The 18409-nt window shown below is 43.5% G+C and overlaps 1 protein-coding gene across 7 annotated transcripts in view; it reads right to left on the bottom strand.

Moving 5' to 3' along the window:
* Positions 1-4567: 4567 nt before the first annotated feature.
* The window catches only part of YEATS2 (YEATS domain containing 2), a 104346-nt gene continuing 90504 nt past the window's right edge, over positions 4568-18409 (bottom strand). For all 7 annotated transcript variants that reach the window (XM_027861803.1, XM_027861801.1, XM_027861800.1 and 4 more), the window contains 7 exons: positions 15999-16072; positions 13718-13797; positions 13155-13356; positions 10016-10242; positions 9209-9283; positions 7127-7200; positions 4568-6524 (listed from right to left, as the gene is read on the bottom strand). In XM_027861803.1, the coding sequence (XP_027717604.1) occupies positions 6416-6524; positions 7127-7200; positions 9209-9283; positions 10016-10242; positions 13155-13356; positions 13718-13797; positions 15999-16072 (841 nt within the window). In that variant the 3' untranslated portion in view covers positions 4568-6415. The remainder of the gene's footprint in view (positions 6525-7126; positions 7201-9208; positions 9284-10015; positions 10243-13154; positions 13357-13717; positions 13798-15998; positions 16073-18409) is intronic.

The raw sequence follows: 18409 nt of genomic DNA, 5'->3' as shown, positions 1-18409 counted from the left end.
CTTAAGTATGCAGCCAACCATTGATTCATGCCTGGTTATCTTTTGTCCTCATTTGCCTTAAAATCTATCTCCCTCCCCCCACCCCATCCCAGGTCCATACTTTTCTGCTTCCCCAGGTGCCAGCTGCCCTCCTTACCCTCCAGAGTTTCCAACTCCCCCCTTCTGAGGTAGGATGATCAGACTTTTCAAGCACCAAATACCCTGGACCACTCCCTGTGCAAGGAACCTATATCCTTTCACATATCATCTCTCTTCAACCATAAGATCATTCATTAGTGGAGTGCCCTTCCTACCATCAAAACAAGGTCTTCCTTTCTTCTTCTTTTCAATAACTTCTTTCTCCTTCCCCTCCCCTGAAGGCTCTTCTCTTATCGAGACCACAAGGATCACCTTCCCATCATTGCTAGCCCTTGAACTGGGGACATCACACATTCCTCTGTCCCCCTGCTCCCCTTTCCACTTTCAAGTACACTCCCATGTTGTAATATATTCCTAAAAAATATCTATTGGCCTGTAAGCTAGGAGTCAACTGGTTCTGTCCATAATACCCCAGGTCTCCCTTTTTTTGTTACTTTCACCAGACTTCCGTCTTCACCCTTGTCTTGTGTAAATTTGAAAAAGTCTCTTATCGGTCTCTGATGTCACCCTGATGGTATTGCTGTCCTTAGCTGCTGCTTTTATTCACTTCTCTTGTATTTGTTGTTTGAGGCATTCAAGAACCAAATAATTTCTTCAGGTCAGTTTTCTTTCTAAAATGTTTCAAATACTTCTTTATTGCTGAAACATCGATCTTTTCTCATTTATGGTCGAGCTCGTATTTGCAGGGTAAGTCACCCTGAATTGCATCCTGAGCTGCACTGCTCTTCACAACACATTATTCCACTCCCTCCTATGTTTTCTGATGGGTACAGAATAGAATAATCTTGAATTTCTTTTCTTGAACTTCTTTTCCTTTGTATTTGAAGATCTTTCTCCTGATCACTCACAGAATATGTTATTTCTGAAATGAATTGTTAAATTTGACCACTCTGTGTCTTAAGAACTTGCAAGCTGAGAACTAAAAAAAAAAACAAAAACAAAAAACTGGAGATGTTCTTTAAATTCTTCCAATTGGTCTCTTTTTTTTTCTATGTTTGGTTCTGGAGAATTGTCTCCTATTATTTCCTGCATTATGGTGTTGAGATTTTTTTGTCCTGTCTTGTTCTGGGAGACTTTTGGTTGTCTCTATACTTCCTGTCTTCATGATCAGTATGTTAACTGGTTGCACAGTGAGCTTATCTTCTTTTAATGTTGTTTTTGTTTCTCTCCTTCTATTCCGTCCTTCACTTTTGGACATTCCCTATCATTCTCCTTCATTTCTTTGGTGAGATTTGCCAATGCAAATGTTTCTCTATTCTACCCATTATTTTTGCTATGCAGGCCATAAATTCTGCTTTCATATTCAATTTTCTTTTGTACTCAGAACAGCATGCTCTGGTTTTAAGTTCTCCTCAAACTTCAGAGTCCTTTCTTCATCAAATGTTGGAACATTTTCCTTTGTTCCACAGTATTCATAGATGCTGGAACTCATTTCCTGGACCTGGAGGCCATTACTTTTTTCTGCTGTTAATGATTTCCTTGTTGATTTATCTGAGTATCAAGGTGCCATCTTCTCATTTTCATTTATCTTAGGTTTCTACTTCCTGCTCACCATTTGTGTTCTATATTTCCCAGTCCAAAGATCATACTACTTGGAAGAGACAACATAATTTGAAGAGGTGAGTGATTCAGCCTGGTAACCAGCTTCCTCACCTCCCAAGCAACAAACCTTTAATTCTCTTGCCTTTTTTTTTTCAATCCATATTGTCACCTTTAAAATTCCATCATCAGCCTTAGCTCATTCTGGACTTAAGTATTCCTGACACAATTCTCTGAGGATCATGCTACAATTTTATATTCATCCTCAATTATTTGCCTTTGCTTTCATCCTGTGCACATCTTTTAAAGATACTCACTTTTAAGTCCTTGATATGCATTTATCAGAATCCTTGCATAGTCTCAGGGAATTTCATTTTCCCCTTCTCAGTGGAATTTGAATGTTTTCAGAATTTCATTCTTAAAAGCTTCCTATCCCCCTTGGGATATATTCCACTTCAAAATATTTGACTATAAGAGGTTATTTTTTCTTTCTTCAAACACTTGGAAATCTGCCCAAATGACACCACCTTTGCCCTTCCGCTCTACCAAGAAATATGTGGGTGGTCATTTGCTGTCAAGATTTCCATTGTCTCTCTTTTGGCAATAATTTCTTTCTCGTTGGTCAGAAACTCCAAATAAGCTTGTTTTCCTTCCTTCTCTAGTTCACCAACTTCCAAAATAACTTTCCTAAAGCACAAATTTGTCTATATCACTCTCTGGCTCAAAAACCATCAGAGCCTGGTTAGACCAACCACTTCTAAGACCTCCACACCTTGGCCTGGCATTTAAGTACTCCACAGTCCATAACCAACATGTTTTTCTAGCTTTATTTCATATTGTTTCCTTTTGTGTTCATTCAAAATCAAGAGATTTTTTTTATTGATATATTTTAACACCACCTACATTTTCCCTTTGTTTGCTCCCTCCCAGGGAGTTATCCCATATAAGAATTTTAAAGAGGAAAAAATCCCCAGCAAATCCAATCAACATTTTGAGAAAGTCTGATGTTCCACACAAATAATATAGCTAATACGTGGATCTCCAACTCTGTGAAGGAATGGGACGTATATCTTCCTCTATCTCTCCTTTCTGCCCCATTTATTAGCTGTTTTAACCATATGCAAACCACAAATCTCTAAGCCTCACTAATAATACAAGGTTGTGAGAACCAGTTGAGAATGTAAATTATGTCTGCTGTTACTGGTGCTCTCTTCCTAGTCAAATGATCTTGAATGAATTATTTGTGCACCTGTTACATCACAGAATTTCAGCTTTAAAAGAGGCCTCTGTCACTACCAAGTCCGACAGAAACATAAAAAGGATCCTCCTGCAATATATCTGAAAAACAAAGGGTCTACCAACCTTTGCTTAATGGCTTCGAGTGACGAGGAACCTGCCAACCTTCCGGGTGACAGCCTGTTTTGCTTTTGAAAAGCTCTAAATATCAGGAAATTTCTTCTTTTATAAAGTCCAAATATGCCTGCGTGCAACTTCTCTCCGCTCCCCCATCCCTACACTTTGCTCACCTAGCGAAGTAGCTGTTGCATGTAGGAAGCCCTTACTGGGGGCTGAAGAGATCTAGCTTAAGACTGATCTTTATAAATTTTATATATATACATGTACATGTGTGTGTGTGTGTGTGTGTGTTATGAGTGTGTGTGTACACACACAGAGTACTTGTAAGTACTTGTCTCAAACATTTGAATACAAGTTCAATGTGAGTAGGAATTGTTTCATTCTTGGTATTTGTCTCTGCAGTGTTTAGCACAGAGCCTGAGACACAGAAGGTGCATAATAAATACTTGTTAACGGACTGATTCCTTAGCACTACCCTAGGCCCTCTGGGGGCTATAAAGATAGCCAAGACTTGCCTTGGCCCCAAGGAGTTTACAGTCCCACAGGGAAGACAAAATACATCCACAAACCTCTCTCAATGTATTGAGTGTTAATCATACAGTAATTTTAGCTCCTAACAATTTCCTTGGGTCAGGTTCATATACCACACGTTTCTCACGGTTTAACTGTATTTTTTAAACCAAAGATCAGGACACAGATGATAGAGAATATTTCTTTTGCAAAGTTTTTTTGAAAACACATTTTCTCTGCTTAAAGGCAGGACTGTCCTGGAAAACATGGGACCTACATATCTGTGTGGTCAGCACTCCTTTAGCTTCTATAGGAGAATTACACGGTTCCATGCAAATTGGTGCTATGGATTGGTTTACACACACATCAACCATACCCTAAAAAAGTAATACCCAAATACTACTAACTCTCTTCTCCCCGAGTCCCGTGTTCTCCTTCTACATGTTGTAGCTTCCCAAACGGAGTATGACGACCTTCTTGTGAAGACAACAAGCCTGGCCCGTCTCTGGAACTTCAATGAGGACTCTATGGAGACACTCTTCCTTCTTCAATCCCTCTGCCGAATTCTGACAATAGGTAAAATTCCTTTCACTTTTAAACTATTTATTTTTAAAGCACAATCTTTTTGCCAGTTTAGTTTTCTGGTGAAGGAAAACTTCTCAAAAGTGAAAATTTACAAGGAAAGACCACTTCTCCCTCTGGCAAATTTGTTCTGCCAGATTTTTTTTTAAACTGGGTCATTATTTCTGGCCCCCCCCCAAAAAAAATTGGAAAAGCTTGCTTCAGGCATATGTTTGTTTTTCTTCCCAGATCCTCCTGCAAAATGTCTCAAAAGGGGACTTCAGTGTTTCAGCCACAGGAGTTACTGACTATTCTCTTGTTAGGAACTTAAATTGAATTACATTTTAAAAAAAAAACAGTGATGATGATGGAAAATGGAAAACCACCACAGTAAAGCTATGTGGACCTGTCTGTCTCTTTTAAAAAACACCAAAAGGACTGCACTTCAGAGTCAAACAAGTCATCACAACTAATAAAAGAAAATTTATTGTAGCCATGTGTATTACACAGTTATGTTACACATTATCATACAAATACACTGGGAATCTTAACACACAAGGAGATCTTTTAATATTTAATATTTCCTTTGCTGAAAAGTTGTTTATTATATGTTTCCACTCATAGTGAAAGAACTTGCTTTCCTTTGGGTCAGCCATGGACCAACTGCATCCTTTCCCTCCAGATCTTAGATTTTAAAGATTCTAGAGAAAACTTCCTTTTTAATCCAAACATATGCCTGCTATTCTCAAATGCTCTAGGGGTTCACTTAACTGTCCAAACATTCCAAGTCTTTGCAAGTTAAATGACTGGTATTTGTGTTCTGAGCATGCCATGCACTGCACCAAACAGCTTTCTCCTCTTTCCCAGATGGATGAATCTCACATTCCAGCAAGACTGTTACGATCAGATGGGCCCCTCACTTAATTCTCCCTTTGGGACATACTTCACACCTTCCCTTGACTCAGAACACCAGCTGGGGCTGTCTGGGTGAGCCCTTACTTCTGACCATATAAGACACCAAGGGCTCCGAGTTTTCCTCCGGGGTCTATGCTGACCAGTTCCTCCTGACGGCTGTCAGATGCCTCTCGGTTCTGTATCGCAGATGGACGGTGGGAGGAGATCAATGGAATCTGATGTCTGCCGCGTGCCCTGGGCACCTGCTGCTGAATAAAAGCTCTTCCTCATTCGCTTGGCTTCCGTGGACTTCGCTCTTCTCATCATCTGTGTGTTCTGATGCCTCTGCTCACAGCTGAGGGGCTTCTCTGTCTTCCTCCACTGAACAAACACATGCAGGTCTATCTATCTCTGCATGATTTCTTTTTTCTGCGAAGTGAGCTCCCCAACAGATCTGTCTGAACAGGTCTGAGAGCTCGTAGAGATGGAGGGGGACCGTGACGCCTCCTTCAGTCTCCCAACCAATGCAGGAATCCTTTCCTTGGGCCTTCATCGGGAGTTTTGCCTAAGAATAAACAGCTTTCAAGCAAGTCCATCGGCACGCGCCACGCTGTAGACAGCTGCTTGCAGACAAGGTGCACGTGGCAAAAGGGTGAGCCCACGGCTGCATGCAAGGGAGCCGGTGGAGGCGCCCACACACGATGGTCCGAGCGGCTTCTGCCTTCTCCTCAGGCCCGAGGCTTCTGGCTGCTGTTAATTCCCATCCAGTTAAGTGCATGATTGGAATGTTCAAGCTTCTTCCTGCCCATGCGCCAGAGTCTTCTTGGAGAGAATGGCTGGTGCCTCCTAAGCGCCAGGCCACACCGGGGGTAGCCAGCCAGCTGTGCTTCTCCCCGGCGGCTCCGTTCTCTCCCACAGATCTGATTGCTGCAGCCAGTCAGACTCAGCTCAGGGTCCCAACAACCACGTGGGGAGGTCCCGGCAGGGCAGCTGTCTCTCCACAACAAGGCAGGTCAACGCTGCCACTGTCACCTCCACCGCAGCTTTCCACGTGTCACTTCTGGGACAATTCTTCTTGCAAGACAACAGGGGGAGCTGCCAGTAACCTCAGAGACCACTGGTGGTGCTGATTGTGCAAGCAGCCCCAGAAGCCCTGCACAAGCACTGGAGGCTCCCACGGAGGTGCAGTGGAAATAAATCAGGGCCGTCCTAGGAAAACCGGATACACTTCCAGCCATCCCAGTTTTGGGGCTCCCTTACTCTGGAGTTTTCAGATGGACCACTTAAATCCAAGTGGAAAGAGTACGCTGACCCGCTCCCTATTTCACTTAATGGACCCCAGCGCTCAGGTTGTGGTCAGCTCACATGCTTTGGCTGAGTCTTCACACCATCCTACTTTTCTGGGGGCCTCTTCAGTTTACTGCTCCTTACTTAATACTCCCATATGTTTGTTAGTGAGAAAATCAAGAAAAGGAATATTGCAGATGGCCTGGTGAATATTCATCACTGTGATTTCTCTTGGAGTCCTGTACCAAATGAATGAGAGGATGTTATGAGGAATAATTGACCCAAGTAACTCATGAACTGAATCAATGAATGTCTCAATGGAAGATGTCATCAGCCCATGTCCTCCACACGAAAGGGCTATCAGGATAACTGCAGGGAAAGCCCCAGCAACACCTGGGGAACCAGATGGGGAGCTCTGGGGACTCACTGCCACCTTCCCTCTCCAGTGCAGATCTGTTCTACACAGTCATTGGAGGAGGAAGGGGCTCCCGAAGGTGCCCAGCTGCGAGCAAGAGGCTCTCTCTGGCCTGCTCATGGCCTGCTTAGCCTTATTTATTAATCCCCAGGTGACTGAGGATAATTTGTCATGGCCCCTCGCTGAGAGGGACAAAGTCCTCTGAAAGAGGATTAGGAAGGGGACTGGACCCCAACCAGCCATTTCTCCAACCACATACTGCAAACACAGACAGGGGCTGTGTGAGCCCCTTAACCTTAAGCGGCTGGTTAGAACCCTTTCATGGGGGTGTGCAGGTGTTTTCTGTCTCACATGACATCCTAACATCCTATTCAGCTGCTTTTATTTCCATGTCTGACATCATTGTCAGAGATGACAAAGTCTCACCTGCTGTGAGATGCTGTCTGGTACCCAACAGCCAGAGCCTGTCTCAGGATGTCACTCACTAGCTGCTCTGTCGCCTGTAACAGAAGAATCCGTTATTCTTCATCCTGACCACTACTTGTGGGCCCTGTGCTACAACCCCTCCTCCAGAACTTCTGGAACAACTAAGCCTAAAGACCACAAAGTTACCAAAGGTCTGAACTTTGGATCAACAAAATGCAATAATTTCATGATTCTCGAAAATGATGCAGCAGGATGATTTTTGGGCAAATTAGCAATTTTCTTGGAAAAAATTACATATGATTACAGATAATATGTATGTACATATGGGTATGTGTGTATAAATATACATATATTCATATGTCTGTATATGTCTGTATGTATATATTTTGTGCACTGGAATACTAGATGGGTTAGATTTTAAAATGAAAAGACAAACCAATGGAAAAAAATTCTAATTAGATTATCAAGAGGCAACCCCAGTCATATTCATTATAATCTGAAATGAAAAATATACATAATTGGAAGCCATTAATCAACAAAATGGAAATCAAGAATTTAACAGGTCCCAAGATCCATTGACAGCATCTGAGATGCAGAGAAATCAAGCAAATTACCAAAAATGTGGGATGGAAATCTATAAAATGAGTGAAACAAATTCTCATCTATGAGAGGGAAAGTGCCAGAAGAAATAAAGAAGAAATAAAACCTGAGATTCCACCATCTCTAAGAAGGAAGCACTCAAGATACTCAACCTCTCAGCAAGTGGGCTGGCTGTTAAGATGGGGACAAAAGCCCTGCACAGATCCTGTCGTTAGAGAGAAGTCCAATGGTCAGGTCTGGGGTGTGAAAAGACTAGTTGCGAATGATGAGGAAAGTTTCTGGAAGAGGATGGGGAAACCCTTTCTGGGAGGGTACAGCCTCCTAGCCGCTGAGCTTTGGTTTCCTGAAGGGCCAGAAGCAGCAGGTGGTCTTTACTGGGAAAACCTACTGAGAAACTATATGAAAAACTGTCCATAGAGAAGGGAAAAAGGGGGTGCACATGCAAGGCTGCCTGTACTAAGGCGTGTGCAATATTCCCCACAGTTCCAAAATCTGAGTCCACGAGACAAAGGGACTGTCCAGGATTAGTAGATCTGAAGGACGACTGAGGAAATGAAGTTTGGAAGGGGGCCCGCTCCAAGCGGGCACTAGATTCACAGCACGGACAGCTTAGCTTAGCTGGGCTTCTGCTCACCCACCTAGGTGGGACTTTGAGGCCAGGCCCCAGCTTCTGGACAGTGGCCCTCTCCTACATGCTTGAGTAACAGTAACAATAATAATGACAATAACAACAACTAACATTTATGTAAGCATTTCACAGTTATCACTTCATTTGATCCTCACAACCACCCTGGGAGGGATGGGGCTATCACTGTTTGAAGGATACCCAAAGAAAGGTGTGATTGACTTGGGGTCAGGTCAGCTGGGGGAGCCTGTGTATCCTGTCTCTCCTGGTCCTGGGATCTTGCTGTGACATCTGGTAATGAATCGTCTCTGACTGTGTTGTGTGGGAACTCTGTGATAAGCTGTTTGCCTAACAGCCCCAACTTTAGTCTCATAACAATGCTGTCTGTATTATATTTGCTTTTATATGACCTTCAGGTAAATGTTAATATAGGAAATAACAATATATATATAAAAAAGTAAACGTGATGAACTAAATTCCTAATCTGGACCTCTTTAAAGAACGTTTTAAATGGAACTTAACTTACTGAAGACTTTCACTAGCTGTGTGACTGGGCAAGTCACTTAACCCCAATTGCTTCACCAAATAAATAAATAAATAAATGAAGGCAGCATTAGTATCACTCAGCTTTTGGGGTGTCCCAATCCTAGCTAATCTGTGATTAGCATAGAAACACAAATGTTACATCCACAGCTGGAAGGGAACCCCTCCCCTAGACACCGCCCTGTCCGCCAGGTACACTGGAGGGAACTGAGAAAGAACGGAAGGTGGAGAACCAAAGAGGGCAGGACCCCCCTGTCCTGCCACCCGAGGAGCTTCCTCATCCCCTTTTAGCCCGGGGCCCGCTCCACGCCCACCTTTAGAATCATATCTTCAACAACAGACGCATAGGTGTTCTTGTGAAGTTCCACAGGCTGGAGGGTGATGCCGATCTGAGAAGAGAGAGGAAGGAAGAAACCTCATCCACCGCAATGTAAACACTGTTCTCATTCCAAAGGAAACACAGCAGAGTGGGGAGAATCCTTTAAGAGTACTTCAATTAAAATCAATGGGAAAATTAATACAGAGAAACATCTGGGTTTTCCCCTATGTTTCAGTTTAGTCTAGGACAAGTTAAAGCCTGGCTTTTCACACTGTGGGTGTCCTGGCCACCACCTGGAATCCATCCTGGGCTCTGACAGGGGAGCCTTTGCCTATCTCACTCAGAACCGAGCCTTCACCTCACCTCCCAACGCCCAATCACAGGCAGGGTGTGGACCCCCTCTTCTAGTCCCTTTTACACGTGGTCTTTCCTCATTCGGAATGTAAATTCCTTGAAGGCCGGTTTAGGCCATCACACAAAGTGCTTAATGATGCTCTCTAACCTTTAAAGGTCACAATCTTTTATCCTTCAGGTAATGAATACGCCTTAAGTCAGACAGTGGCCTCTGACCCTTTGGAAGCCCCGGAATCAAATTCAGTGGCGCCTCAATGGCCGAGAGTGAGAGAGCCAATTCTGACCCTTGTATTTTGTCTCTGCTTTCCAGAACTCTCTGGACTGTGGGCGCTATCAGCACAGGGAGGAGATGCTGAGAAGCCGCTTCTCACCCCAGTCGGTCAGTCTCTAGAAGACTGGACGCAACAAGCACACAAGTAAGAGGAAGTATCTCATCTCCTCCTTCTACCTTTTGTGCCGTGTCACTGACAAACTCGGACGTGGGCAGGGCTTCCAAATAGAACTTCACTCCAGCCTGCTTCTCTTCCCGTTCTTTCTTGATGTTTGCTTTCAGGGGCTCGGTGACACTCAGAATGTCCACCTCCTCGTCGTTCTCTGGCTCTCTCTTCTGAAACTGCTGCAGTTCTTCCAGTCTTCGGCAGAGATCATCAGCGGTGGTGAAGGAGGATGGACACTCTAAATGAGAAGTCGGGAGTCTTACGATGGAGCAACAAGAGAAAGCGTCTTTGATACATTCATCCCCAATCGTCTAAAAGCTAAGAAAGGAAACTGAGGAAGCACGGACTAGGAGGGTTCAGCTAGAAAACCTCTCTGGTCCTTTCAAGCTTTCAGTAAACGCAACGAATGGGAGAGGAGAAAAGTCTCTAAATCTCCTCTATGAAGCACAGGGCGACAGTCTTTACTCAAATGGATTATATGCAATTCAGAACTGGCCTGCCAATAACAGGGCCAAAAGAATTCAAATGCCACTGGTTTTCCCATGTTGACTTACAGACAGCCTTAAAATTAATCATGGAGCTGGAAAGGCACCTGGAGATCCAATCCGCTCATCCCCTCACAGAGAAGAAAATTAAGATCACATAGATGGAATGACTTGTCCCAAGTTTTGTCTACTGACAGCCAGCTCAGAGAGCTTTAGCTACAGTACAATGCAAAAATCAATCAAATATATTTAGTCTTTACTCTATATTAGGCACTGTGGAGACTGTAAAGAAGTATAAGATATGGCCCGTAATTTTAAGAAGCTTATAATCATTATGACTGGGAAGACTGCTACATGTAAAAAAAAGGTAAAACAAAGCAGTACATGACAGTGATTAAGTGGTAGAACTGATGGTAAATGGCAGAGACAGTGTACAGCACAGAATTTGAAAGGAGGAAAGGATTTTATGGACTCAAGTGATCCAAAAAGGCTTTGGATAAAACCAAATCTGGAGGGACAGGCAGGAGAAATGGGAGAGATCTTCCAAGGAGAAGAAACAGTATGAGAAAGACACACAAAAAGGAAAGAATGCAGCATGTTTGGGAGCATTTCTGGGGGGAAGTGAGAGATCCAAACAGAGGACAGACAGGTCGGGGTGAGTTCTGAATGCCTGTTCAGACTTGAATTCTGCAGTCCACGGTCAAACACTGAAGCCTTCTGAGCAGGGATAATTGTGAAAGTGAGACTTCAGCAAAGTTGCCTGATGGGGACATGCAAGATGAAACAGAATCCAGGGTTCTGGGTGGCTATGACAATGAGAACAAAGGACCAGGGTAGGGAGAGACACTTTCTCTGTTAGAAAGTGGTCAGTCACTGGACAGGAAGGTGAGGGGAAAAGGAAGAGTCAAAGGTGATGTGGAAGGAAAGGAGTCAGGCAAGGAGTTAGTCTGGGAGCTGAGTATGACAATGAGTGAGATGCTCCATCTGAATGGAAATGATGAGAAAGCAGTGAGAATCGTGGGAATGGGCTCCCTGCTCCCTCCCCCCTAGCCACCATGTCTGCATTCAGCTCTTCCCTGCTGGGCTCCAACTTCTCCATCGTACTTCCCAGACATCCCCAGCCGTGCCGTGGCGAGGGCCCTTCCCACTCCCCTGTCCATGTTGTCTTCCCCTACTAGAACGTAAGCTCTCTGAGGGCTGGGGCCAGCTTATGTCTCCAGTGCTTAGTGAGCACAGTGCCTGGCACCTACCGAGGGCTTAATATGTGCTCTACTGAGTTGCCTTGTGGAAGTTCATCGTTGGACACACAGATTTCATAGTCAGAATCACAAAAAGATATGGGAGTGAGGCCATGGAGAAGATGATATGATGAAAAAACAATCCACATTTACACAGTTCTTTGAAGGGGAGAAACAATACATGAGGGTAGACTGCTGAGCCTCGCAAAGACAAAACAGGCCTACTCTTAGCCCAATATTCTTGGCCACAGTAATTCATTCACAAAGGTCATATATTAAGGCACAGACGGTGTACAATCTACTCTGCTAGGTGAAGAGGCAGCATCTCTTTACACAGGACAGGTCATACCATACTACCTTCACTTCCTTTTTCTGACAGGGTAATTAGGCTCACAGATTAAAGTTGTAGACAAAGTACTCTTAGTTTTTAGCAAAATGTATGACAAAGTCTCTCCACACTATCCCTGTGGAGGAGATGGAGATAAGGGTTAGATGCTAGTATGGTTAGCTGGATTTGGAACTAGTCGGATGACTGGCTTACAAATGTACTCATGAACTGATGAATGTCAACCTAGGTCAAGGTCTTTAAGCAGAATGCCCCGGGGACCTGTGCTTGGCCCTGTACTGTTCAACATTTTCATCAGTGACCTGGATGAAGGCAGAGATGGCATTGCTTGTCAAAATGGGCAGAGGACCAGATGCTTCCGGGATGTCCCAAACTCTGGACGAAAGAACTGAATCCAAAAAGGTATTAGAACCATGGATCAGATGAAATCAAATCAGATGAAATTTAAGCAGGACAAAATATAAAATTCTATAATTGGGTTAAAAAAAATAGTTTCTGTGAAAAAGATCTGTGAGTTTTAGAGGTCACATGCGACATCCAAGCTGAAAAAGGAAATGTTCACCTTGGTTGTGGAGAGTCTCAAGAGGAGTATCCCAAAGGAAGGAGGGAAGCAAGGCTGTCTTCTGCCTCGGTCAAGTCACAAAGAGAATACTGTTCACTTGTGGGACTACCTTTGGGGAAAGAGAAGCTGGAGGCTGTCCAGAAGAAAGCAGGTAAGGACAGTAAGATGACTAGAGAACATGCCACAAAGACCCGTCAAAGGGATGTGCAGCGTGGAGAAGAGAAGACTTGGGGAGAATCTCATAACCTCCTGAAGAATCTGAATGGCCATCACACGAGAGAAGAACGAGCACTGCTCTGCTTGGAGTCCAAAGGGCTGAGTCCAGAAAAACAGGTGGAAGATGCGGAGAGGAAAGACTTCTAAACAATTAAAGCTATCCCCAAATGGAAGCAACGGCCCTGGAAAGCGAGCGCTCCCTCACGAGGGAGGCAGGGCTTCTTGTTGGGGACGTGGCAAAAAACGAATCCCTCGCTCCGTCTGCGATGGAAGCGGCACCGCCTCCCTTCGCTAGCTCCTTACCTGGCTCACTGTCTATCTGCGTCAGTACGTCCTCGATGGAATCACCATCATTTCTCAAGCTCTCTGGGTCTGGTGGAGTGTAACCGTGGCAACGACACCAATGGACAATGTGCTTGGTTTTGAGGGGCGTCACATTGTGAAACCTGGGGTTCTTCTCCAGAATTTCTTGTAAGACTTTTCTCATTGTCATTGCTCGTTGCCACTAGGGGAAAAAAGACGGAGTTTATATTCTCCAATTCATAAACATGAGAAGACATGAAAGTTCTAAAATGGCAACTATGTTTCTGCCATTTTGGGATGGGGAAACTAGAAACCCTAATTCCATGTTAGAGAGTGAACAATCTAAGAGGCCTTTCCAAATGCGATTTTTTTTTTGTATAAGGGAAAAAAATATAATTTCATAAAGCACTCTAACCAAAGTACTGTGTAAAGAACCTCATTCTCAGCTCCAAAGAGGCAAGGTTTAGGCCAGCAGGTTGGCAGCCAGAGTTCGAAGGAGTTGCTACCTTTTCTCTCCAAACGGTTTTTAGTTATACCCTGGTGAAAGATAAAGACAAGATTACCTCTGCTGCCCTCCGTTTCCCAATGTTCCAACTATAATACTGCTCCACAGAACTTGCACAGAAACAATTGGCATCTTCACCTAGAAAGCATACCGCCAGCAAAGTCTGAATTAAGTTTTGGTTAAGACTCAAGGCAAGTTATTGATATTAGTCATTGGGAATGAATGTGCTTGTTGTAAAAAAGCACAATATGGAAAAAAATGTGCTAAGTGCAAAGGATTTAATGGACACCACTTGTATTTTAAAATCATATTGTTAGTAATAATACATATGCTGTATAATAAAAAATTAAAGAAAAAAGCCTAGAAAAGTAGGCTGTACAGAATTGAGAAGTACAATTTCACGTGTAACATGTTCTTGAAGACAGAAGTGCTCTTGCTGATGTTTAAGTTCAGAATTCAAAATTGGGGAAAAAATAATAAAGTGCCCAGATAGTCAAGAAAAAACAGAGAGAAGAGAACACAAGTGTTCAAAGGAGGATGCAGAAAAGCAAGACAGTTTTGAAACTAACACGGAGATTTTATCATGTTTTAAAAAATAAGCTGGAGGCAAGAAAGTCACTGTTCATGTACATTCTTCTTTTTCTGTTTGTCATCTATAGAAATGTCCGTGTGTTGGTGTTTTTTAAGTTCCCAATAACAAAAAATAAAAATTTTAAAGGAAAAAAAAAGATCCAAGCCAAATGTGGGTAGCTAGAGCCTGCTCCTGAGTCCCTTGGAACCACTTTACTTGATGCCACAATGAGCAGCTTAGCATGGGAAGAACGTGGCCACTGGGATGAGGCAGTGGAGGAGGCAGGCGCTGACATTCACCTGCCAGCCCCCTACAGAAATTTACTTCTGTTCAGCCGAGGAAGGAAATCTATTCAAATAAAGATATCTCCAACAAGCAAAGATAAAGAGTCTGAATTTGAGTGACCTCTGAGCTTGGACCTGGAGGGACCTACAGGGAGCTGTGAGAATGTCAGTGCCAGGAATGCCAGGAATGCAGGTCTTAGTTCAAAAGAGTCCTTCTGGACACGAGAAAAAAAGGCGACAGGAGCTGATTTCAGGAATAGGATGGCGGATTCAGTGTGTGTCTTTGACAAAAGACTGAGAGAGCTACACGTTTTCATGAAAGGAATGGGAGAGCCTCCTGCCTTGCTCCTCTAACTCCATTCCAGCTAGGCCCATGACGTTCTCTACCTGCTGCCAGATTCATCCCTATCACACCCTGCTCTGATCATTGCTCTCATCCATGGTCTTCCATTCCCCAGCGAGAAGCTCAAATACCTTAACCAGCTTCCAAGGCCTTCCACAGTCTAGCCCTAACCTATCTTTCCAGCTTTGTACTGAATGCCCTTCACATCCCTACCCTACACCAAACTGGAGACTGTCCCCCAACACACACTCCACTCTCTCATCTTTAACCACCTCTGACATACTCCCCCATCTATCTCACCTTCAACACCCATCTCCAAAGTCACCTCTCACAGTCAACCTTCCCTAACCTTGCCACACGAAAACAACCTCTCCCTCTTTCGACGTCAGGGCACTCAGCTACATTATCATGTATTTGCCACATTCTAAATGGCACTAGATTTATCTATGTACATGTTTTGTCATCACTGAGAGGCCCTTACACACCATGTTAATCTTTGCATCCTTCCAGAATCAAGCATAGCATATCGAACATAATGGCTTCATAAGCACTGGCTGAATGAATGATCCCGCCCTGTCAAACCACTGTTGTTGAGTATAGATAACTCGCAGGGTTGCCTGCCTCACAATCTAGGCCACATACTTTTAATGATTAAGGTGCTTAAGGATTTGCATAATTTGGGCCTAACACCAAGGATCACAAAGACAGGATTGTGCTTGGGGATGCAGTTCCACTTTCCAAATGTAATATATAACCAAACACAAATAAACACTAACATAAAACACTTAAAACTTCCAAATAATGAGCACAGAATCCCTTACTGCCATGTTTTTCTTTTGCTTCCAGTTTCCTCTTCAAGACCTTTCATGTCAAAGATTAGATGCCAGGAAGAAAACAATATTGTTGATAAATTTCAGAACTAGAATGCAACAATAAATGTATTTTCCCAGATCAGTGACAAAGGAAACAATAAAAGACCAGCTAGCTGCCCAAGAAACCACTCATTAGAAACACTTTTTTTCCTGACTAAATTAAAAAAACAAAACAAGAAGCCACTACTGTTAATTTAAATTACACTAACCGTGCTTAGTACAGATTCTAAAGGGAAAAAAATCATATCTTTTCAGTATCATTTACTTACCCTTTTTAGTGATTAACGGGATCTTCTTTACTATTGCTGTTAGAAGCTGTTGGGTATTTTCTAAATGTTCTATGCTACAAGGGATTAAAAAAGTAAAAGCAATAAATTCCACATACCAGCTTTAAGCCTCATTAGACAGAAGACTGTTTTTTTTTTCCTGGTAAATTACAGGAACAAGGGGCAGCTAGGTGGCATAGTGGATAGAACACTGGCCCTGGATTCAGGAGGATCTGAGTTCAAATCTGGCCTCAGATACATAACACTTAGTAGCTGTGTGACCCTGGGCAAGTCACTTAACCCCACTGCCTAGCCAAAAAAAAAAAAATTATAGGAACAAGGGGGAAAACATTCCTCTTGTCAGACCTTTTCCAAAAGCGAAGTTAATATTCTTGGGCTTCCTGTACTTTGCCGAGTGTTGGAACCCCCCGGCAGAGCAAGCCCCTGAGCATCCCACAATTTCACCTGGTCGTGATTTTCTACTGCACAGCCAGGCAACAGTGAGCGTAGAATAGCTGTTGTTACAACAGAACAAGTTCCACACCATCAGAAATGTTGGGCTCAGACGGTGGATACGCCTGGTAAGCGGGAACACACACCTCACTGGGCTGGCTGGGTTTCTAAACCAAAGCCTCCCTTTTCCTGGAGTGCTCGGTGGTTTCCAAAGCTCTTCACACAGACGGGCCCACTGTATGCTCCCCACTCCCCGGGAAGGTGGATGGACACGATATGGAAGGTCCAGAGTCAAGACACAGTTTGTCAGTCTTTCTACCATTCTAACATACTTCAGTATGCAGGGGGAGAGGAATACTTCTGGAAGGATAAATATTGAACAGCCTGTGATGCCCAAGAAGCAGAGGCGTCAGGATGACATAGATGCAGACACCTCAGTGCCACCAGGCTTCTCTTTCTGGAGCGGCCAGAGCACACTACAGGACTGGCTGAGCAACTCCATTCTAGAACATTCACAGAGTGCACAGGCTCTGGGGCGGAAAGAGACTTCAGAGAGCCTGTTGACCAGCTGTCCCCGCAGCCATTTTACAGAGGATGAAGCTGGGGACCTGAGATGTCACACAGCTCCTAACTTGGATTTCAGGAGGTAACAAACAAAATGGCAGGACCAAGTCCTAGTAGGTTATTAGTACCTGGGTGGAAGCACGAATTAAGGGCCAACCTTGAAAATAAATTAGCATTAATGAGATAATATATAAAAACGCTTTCTAAAGCCTTTAGATCTATGTAAGTGGTGGCCATTATCCTCATCATCTTATTCCTGGGGCAGGCCACTACCATGCTAGTACAAGTTGGTATTTCATATTCCACACACCAATGCACAAGGTATGACCTGCTTCTTAGAATGGAAAACATTTTTAGGATGTAAACTCGTCTTTTGTCAGCTCACTGGAAGCATCTTTGTTGTGACTCCAGTAGAGGGCAGGGTGGCAAAGAGGACGGACACAAGCTTTAGGCTATTCTTTTATTTGGCTAGGCAATGGGGTTAAGTGACTTGCCCAGAGTCACACAGCTAGTAAGTGTTATATATCTGAGGCCGGATTTGAACTCAGGTCCTCCTGAATCCAGGGCTGGTATTCTATCCACTGTGCCACCTACCTGCCCCGAGTAGGCTATTCCCACATGGTTCTGAGTCCTCCACCAAGCCTCTAAACTTTGAGGGCAACTTTGGCAACTTTTCTTGGAAAAATGTAGTTCAGAGATCGTGAGTACTTGGCATGGTAAAGCATATTTAAAAGGTCATTCTTCACAATGTGAACGGAGAGAATTGCTACTACAAAACAACTGACAGTGAATACTGCAAAATTACAGAGAACAAGACTGACCCCCAAGTCAACTCAAGACAACAGATACTTATTAAGCACTTACTGTGTGCCTGGCACTGTGCAGAGAGCTAAGAATACAAAGGCAAAAACCAACCCTGCCCTCAAGAAGCTCATACTCCTCTCCTTTGGAAAGGTTGAAGGGTCTGCTGGCATAAAAGGTTGCCAATAACTTGAGTTTTTCCAAGTACTGATTGATTTTACTGAATTTTTTTCTCTTTCTCCTTTCTTTTTAAAAAATTCTTAGTCTCAATTTTTTTTTTTTGTAATACGGGATGCCTTGTTGGGAGGGTGAGGGCAAAGAATACAAATGAGATAAAAATATACAACATTTATGTAAAAAATAAAATCCATCACCAAAAAAACTCCATTCTTACTAAATTGTTATTTAACTATGTTAGCTCTGAATGGGCAACTGTTCTGTGATAAAGACTATACAGTTTATGTGCTGACTTTTCAAGTGTAGTTTCGGGTCCACATTGAAGTATGGGGATTTGTCATTGGTTCGTTTACGAGGCCACCTGATCAAGTCTAAGTATTCAGAAGGTGGTCAATTTTTGCAGCCTAAAGTCATATGCT

This window comes from Vombatus ursinus, unplaced genomic scaffold (assembly GCF_900497805.2).
Source record: "Vombatus ursinus unplaced genomic scaffold, bare-nosed wombat genome assembly UNPS02014768.1, whole genome shotgun sequence".
Lineage (NCBI taxonomy): Eukaryota > Metazoa > Chordata > Mammalia > Diprotodontia > Vombatidae > Vombatus > Vombatus ursinus.
The sequence above is the reverse complement of the archived record's forward strand: the minus strand, read 5'-3'. Positions and strand labels throughout refer to the sequence as shown.